Source organism: Emys orbicularis, chromosome 1, assembly GCF_028017835.1.
Source record: "Emys orbicularis isolate rEmyOrb1 chromosome 1, rEmyOrb1.hap1, whole genome shotgun sequence".
Classification (NCBI taxonomy): domain Eukaryota; kingdom Metazoa; phylum Chordata; order Testudines; family Emydidae; genus Emys; species Emys orbicularis.
The window spans coordinates 365,661,900-365,669,175 of record NC_088683.1 but is presented as its reverse complement, the minus strand read 5'-3'; the positions used below and the strand labels follow the sequence as shown (position 1 = coordinate 365,669,175).

The 7,276-nt window shown below is 44.6% G+C and overlaps 1 protein-coding gene across 1 annotated transcript; it reads right to left on the bottom strand.

The window, feature by feature from the left end:
• Nucleotides 1–4,496: 4,496 nt before the first annotated feature.
• On the bottom strand, nt 4,497–5,435 carry LOC135895572 (olfactory receptor 51G2-like). The gene has a single exon (XM_065423688.1). The coding sequence runs from the start codon at nt 5,433–5,435 to the stop codon at nt 4,497–4,499; it is 939 nt and encodes a 312-aa protein (XP_065279760.1).
• Between the last annotated feature and the right edge of the window lie 1,841 nt (nt 5,436–7,276).

Below are 7,276 nucleotides of genomic sequence, written 5' to 3'. Positions count from 1 at the left end.
CCTATGTTCCTATGGGTCACATTAGCCAATTTTGAGAAACAATGGGAGCTAATGTGCAGTTGCTTGCCCATTATAACCCCTGCTCTGTGTCCTTGCTGATGGATTAGTCCCTCAATAGATCCAGGAGAAAGCATGGCTCGGTGTTATCTGGAAAAGGAATTGTTCTTGGACTCCTGTTTCGTGATGTCACAGGAGTGTAATTCTCTGAGTTTCTGGTAATCTCAGCATGCTGAGCTGCCAGCTGCCCCCTCCTCAGCCACTAGCCCCAGAGAGGAAGGATGGAACTCAGAGGAACTGTCTTCAGTTTGAGGCTCCTCCACAGACTTCTTCTGTGACCTTGGGCAACTCACTTAGTCCCGCTATGCCTCTTCACAATGTTTTTTTATTACGTCTCAATGTAAAGGTGTACATGTAGGAACAAGGGATGCAGGCTATCCTTACTAATTGGGCAACACAATCCTGGGAAGCAGCGACTTTGAAATGGACTTGGGGGTCATACTGGATAATCAGTTGAACATGAGCTCCTAAAGTGAGTCCCTGGCCAAAAAACATACTGCAATCCGGGATGTACAACCAGGGGAATCTCGATTAGGAACATAGAGGTTATTTTACATCTGTCTTTGGCACTGGTGAGACCACTGCTGGAATATTGTGTCCAGCTCTGGTGTCTACAGTTAAAGAAGGATGTTGATAAATTGGAGAAGGTTCAGAGAAGAGCCATGAGAATTATTAAAGGATTAGAAAATCTGCTTATAGTGATAAAGTAAAGGAGCTCAATCTATTTTGTTTAACAAAGGGAAGGCTAAGAGATGACTTGATCACAGTCCGAAAGTTACTGCATGAGGAACAAACATTGAACAATGGGTTCTTCAGTCTAGCAGAGAAAGATATAACATGATCCAATGTCTGGAAGCTGAAGCTTGACAATTTCAGACTGGAACTTTAACAATGAGGGTAATTAACCATTGGACAATTTATCAAGTGCCGTGGTAGATTCTCCATCACTGACAATTGTTAAATAAAGACAGGATGTTTTTCTAACAGCTCTGTTCTGGAACTTATTTGGGGGCAGGTTTCTGGCCTCTGCTATACAGGCTATCAAACTAGGTGATCACAGTGGTGGCTTCTGGTCTTGGAATCTGCCCAGTGGTGTTAGTAGCACTGCCCTACCACACAGGGGTGTAGTACTGATAAACATGTTACAGATTGTAAGGTGCCTGGACGCTAGAATAATTGGGACCATAGCTAAGTGCCTTAGAGCTCTGTGAGCCTCATAAGGACGATTTGGGGCACTGTGTGGAGAACCTGAACTCTTCCCAACACCCCTTGGTGATGAGGCCTGTCATTAGCACAGCCCCCTTTGACGAGGGAGTTCTGGGCCCCTCCTGCAGCTCGGCAGTAAGAGGGGGAATCAGGACATGCCTTCAGGGAGCGAAGGATCTGGAGAGTGTTGTCTGGCCAAATAGAGCCCTGTTGGGCTTCCCGTTGGTCTGATCCTGACTCCCACCTGCTCCATGAGCACTGAGAGCTGCTCTAGCGCTGGAGATAGACCTCACACCCTGCATCCAAATTTCCATCATCACCGAGTTTGGGGACAGCTGGATCTGAGGGAGCGGATTTGTTTGTTTCTCAATACAGAGCTAGCAAGAGGCACTTGGAGCTTAGCTTGGGTCGCACTTGTGAGTGGGGAAGTATTGCCTCTCAGATGCTCCCAGGGGTGGGGTGTAATTTTCCCAGGTTACTGGGTGTGGCTCAAGCCACTTGTGTACTGTATTGTATTGTTGAAAAGGAACCCCAGCGCAGTGGTTCTCAAACTTTTGTGCTGGTGACCCCTTTCACATAGCAAGCCTCTGAGTGTGACCATCGTTATAAATTAAAAACACTTTTAAATATATTTAACACCATCATAAATGCTGGAGGCAAAGCGGGGCTTGGGATGGATGCTGACAGGTCGCGACCCCCCATGTAATAACCTTGCAACCCCCTGAGGAGGTCCCAACCCCCAGTTTGAGAACCACTGTCCTAGAGACTGAACCAAGCCCTGGTTGCTGCTGGCTCCACCTGGCCGAAGAGTGTCACCTGTCAAGCTCCATTTTAAAAGGAGCTGGGTTGTTTGCCCCCCTAATGCTCCTCTTGGGAGACTGTTCAAGAACTTCCCTCCTCGTATGGTCAGAAACCTCCTTCTCCTCTCCAGGCTCGGTTTAGTCCTGGACAGTTTCTCCCCATTTATTCTTGTGCCAAAACTGTTCTTCAGCTTCAGGAGCTCGTCACCCTCCCTAGTGTTAACTTCCTTCCCCCCTCAATGTATTTATAGATCCGATCCCAGTGCAGCCTCTATTGTGTTAGGCTAAACCAGGCAAGCTCTTCCAGTCTCATCCTAAGACAGGCTGTGCATTAGCCTGACCATCCAAGAAGCCCTACTCGGCTCCTTTCCCAGTCTGAATTCTTCTTTATGGAATATGTATGACCAAAATTTTACAAAGTTTTCTAGAGGAGGTTTCACCAGTGCCTTGTATAAGGATATTAATATTTCCCTATCTCACCTGACACATTCTAGGATCTCATTTGCTTTATTCACAGCCGCATCATATTGGTGGCTCACAGTCATCCTGGGATCGACTAATACACCCAGGTCTTTCTCCTCCTCTGTCGTTTCCAACTTACCTTTCATGTATAAACTGGGGTGTAGTGAGTAGAAGTAGGGAAGACTCAGAACTGACTTGATGACAGTGTACAAGCACTTTCACAGAAATGAAATACCAGCTACTAATGGGCTTTTCCATCTATAAGAGAAAGATATAACAAAGACCAATGGTAGGAAACTGAAGCCAGAAAAATTAAATTTGGAAATGAGGCACAAATTTTTAACAGCGAGGGTGCTTAAACAGTGGAACAAACTCCCAAGGGAGGTGGTGGATTCTCCTGATACCTCCAAACCAAGGCTGGATGCCTTCCTGGAAAATATGCTTTAGATCAGAGGTTCCCAAAGTGGGCAATACCGCCCCCTGGGGGCGCTGGAACGATCCAGGGGGGCAGTAGTAGCCTCGGGTGCAACTGGGGGGCGTTGAATAAAAATAAGGGGGCGGTGGAAGCATAAAGAAAGAAGAGAATATAAGAACATTTTGAAAAACCGTTCGTACATGTTTCATCTGTTGCGTAACATAGAGTTAAAGTTGTAGTGATTACTTTATTTTCCAAATAAATTCACAAATTATAATCGATCAGGTGTCAAGTCCGCCAACAGCTCTTAACAAGCAAGTGTTGGCAGGCGAGCATGTCGCGCATTGTCGGGAAGTCCAGCATGCATCGGCAGGAATATGTGCGTGTAATGACTTGTTTACAATACGATACTATAAATAGGCGACATGTATGAAATCTAATTTAGATTGTTTCTGAATTGTGTAAAAAGCAGTTAACAATAGTGCAATAAGTATTTAAATTTTTTTATTCATATTCGATACCTTTGATCTTTACAGATTACGGATCACATACAAAGCAAATTGTATTATTGTTGTTTCAATAAAACAGCAATTTACACGTGAGTATTTTTATACATTTTCTTACATATCTACCGTACGTTTCTGTGTCTCTAGTGCTTACTAATAATAAAATCATAGCAGGCTTGTGTCGGTACAGTACTATTTGAAGTGTACAGTCAATATATTTCTCATATTTTTTATTACAATATTAACGAAAACAGGGGAATGAAATCGTAAAAAAACTGTTAACTATTAACATTTATTTATATCTATCGAATCATCTGTGTTAATTGGTAAATAAGGCGTGTGTTAATAAGGAACAATTATTTAAATAAGGGCAAACTAAATTAAAACTATTAACTGATTTTTAATTGCATATTGATTATTTTTTAAATTAATTATTTCTTGATAAATTTAGTTTGATATTTGACAATTTAATATCAAATACATATATCTAATGCTGAGCAAAGAACAAAACCCAGTTTATTAGTTTCATTAGTATTTTAGTTTGGTTGTCTTTTTGCCGTCTTACGCAAAAAACACTGTATACCTGATGTCGTGGGCGATATTCTAATAACACATCTTTCTTTACTATATTGTAGGACGTAGGTAGAAATATAGATACATAAAAGAACGCAAATTTGTCACTGCATCTTTCTGTTTGTTCACTTAAAGAAGATAGATTTCCAGGGGGGCGCTGAGTAATTTTTTTTCTGAAAAGGGGGGCGCTGAGTAATTTTTTTTCTGAAAAGGGGGCGGTAGGCCAAATAAGTTTGGGAACCTCTGCTTTAGATGAACACAAATTATGTGTTAATCAAACAGAAGTCAGTATATGGGTAAATTGGTATCCTTCCCCCACTGCACTGTCCTCCTGCACCAGCTGTCTCGCCCATTCCTCCAGGCCTTAGACCCCATCTGAACTTCTCTCTACAGAGTGGAGATCAGTAGCTCGTGTTGTATCAGATGTAAGGGTCTGGCATGAAATAGGTGGCTGGAGCTGGGTGATGAACTAATCCTTCACTTGACGAACATCCTGATTATTCTCGCACGAAGGTGTTTGCTTTTCACACAGTACACAATTGGGTTCAACAAGGGAGGGAGCAGCAGGGAGATGTAGCCCAGAAGAATCTGAAGTAAGGGAGAAGAGCTCTTTCCGAATCTGTATATCACAGACAAGAAGATGTCTGGTGTATAGAAAATAAGGACGGCACAGAGGTGGGAGACGCAGGTGTTCAGGGCCCTGAGGCACTCAGCGTTGGACGCAATGCTCAGCACTGTTTTGAGGATCATTACATAAGAGAGGAAGATGAGAAGCGAGTCAAACCCCATTGTTAAGAGTTTAGTAAACAAGCCATAGATATTGTTGACACTGATATCCGAACAAGCCATCATCATGACCTCCTGGTGCATGCAGTAAGAATGGGAGAGGACATTCACTCGACAGTATCGGAACTGTTTCAGGAGAATGGTGAGTGGGAGCATTACGGCCACCCCTCTTAGAACACACACCAGTCCCATCTTGGCTATTTTCGGCAGGGTTAAAATGGAGGCATATCTCAGTGGGTCACGGATAGCAATGAAGCGGTCAAAGGCCATCAACAAGAGCACGGAGGATTCAATGCATTGAAGCGAGTGGATGAAGAACAGCTGGGCAAAACAGGCATCAAAGCTGATCTCCCTAGAGTTAAACAAGTATATACCCAGTATTGTCGGTATGGTGGCTATCGATAAGCCAAGGTCTGTGAGGGCCAACATGAAAAGGAAAATGTACATGGGCTCATGGAGGCTTGGATCTGTTTTTATAATGAACAGAATGACTGAATTTCCTAATATTGAAATACCATACGTTAAGCAGAAGGGAAGAGAGATCCAGACATTTTGGATATCTTCCTGCCCAGGTATCCCGGTGAGAAGGAATACAGCAGATTTGAATTTGGTTACATTGACAGCTGACATAATGTACTGGGCAGATCCAAGGAGTTTCGAACTTTCCTTCCTGAAAGGAAAAAGAACAGGAAACTAGATGATATTTAATGAGACATCTTTCTGCTCTCAGTGCAAAGTCTAAAGACTCCCAGGAGCTAAAGGAAAATCAGCAAAAACACCAGCAAGAGCAAGATAGGCATTACCAGATGGGATCAGACCTGTAGTGCATCTAGCTCAGTATCCTCTAGCCAGTTCCACATGCTTCAGAGCAGGGCCGGCTCTGGCTTTCTGGCTGCCCCAAGCAAAAAAAAATAAAAACTGTGGCACGGCCGGAGCCAGGGTGCAGGGGGACTCCCTGCCCTGCAGATGTGCTTCGGCTAGCAGGGGGAGGGGGTGGGAGTGGGGGGAGAGAGAGAAGGGGGGCGGCCAGGGCTTCAGAGGGGCGCTACCACACGGCCCCTCCCTCCGTGCCCCCAGCCGGGAGGGCTCCGCACCAGTCCGGTCAGCGGGGAGGGAAGGACGTGGGCTGCCCTGCCCGGCTTGCTGCAGGGCACTCCCGTCCTACACGCCGCTGCCTCCTACAGGGCAGCCAGAGCGGAACAGCAACAACAACAACAACAAAAGCGGCTGTGCCTCCCTAGGATTGGGCGGAATGCCGCCTCCTACAAGCTGCCGCCCCAAGCACCAGCTTGCTCGGCTGGTGCCTGGAGCCGGCCCTGCTTCAGAGGAAGGTGGAAGAAGCCCTGCAATAGGCAGCTATTACATAACCTGCCCCCAAAGTTTCCCCCCGACAACCACTAGTTAGAGATATTTTGTGGTGTAAATCAGGAAGGTTTAGAACCATTCCAATAGTTTTTAAAACAGCCCTCAATAGTGTAATTGGATTTTCTGGTTACCCATATAAACATCCAGTCCCTCTTTGAATCCTGCGAGGCTCTTAGCCCCATTGATATCTTGTGGCTGGGAGTTCTGCAGCCTGCTTTAGCACTGTGTGATTTTACAATTGTGACCTTCCCACAGACACCCTTTCTGGCCCTCCTCTTCTGAGTGTGGCCCATTGTATCATGTCATGTGTACAAACACATGGCAAGTGCATGGTGAAAACGGTCATTACATTTATCTGTGCTACATTGAAGATATTTATAAACGTGTTTCATTGCCTCATTATATATATATATATAGTGGAAGCAGGGAAAGAAAGAGAGGGTTTAAGTGCAGTCATTTAAGTGTCAGAGACAGCGCAACTGTTCTGTCAAATCTTAGCCTAATATCGCAAGACCTGTAGAAGCAGGGCTCACGTCAGAAGCGAGTGGAAAACAGCAGAATAGTCCGTGTGACCTAGCTTGAGATAACGATGTTTGAGAAGAGAAAGTGAGAAAATACTGGAATAGATAGCCCATAGCCTAAATCAAATGCACATGTTTTTAATTAATGCACCTCACAAAGAGGTATAAATCCTTGTGTGATTTTGCTTGTACTTTGGAGAAACTGAGGCAGGGATGCTCTCTGTCAGCTGTGTTCTTCCCTTGCAATTGCATGTCCTGAATAAAGCTGTCTCTGATTTTGTTGCTTCCAACCTGAGAGTGGAGTTCGTTTCTTCCACAATATATATTTTCTCCACTCCTGAGAGTCCAAATTATGCCACTGCCTCTTTGCAGCACATGGGATAAATTCCCAAGTCCATGTTCCGAATTCACTAACATTGACTTCAGCTGCATCACTCCAGATTTACATGTGTAAATTCGATAAGAACCAGCTCTATTCACGAATCCTAAACAAATGCTCCTAGTGATAGTCTCTGACCCCCAAGAATCCCTCCAGGAGAAGCTGAAGTGCTTTGCCTAGCCAATGTTGAGTGAATCCAGAGAGTC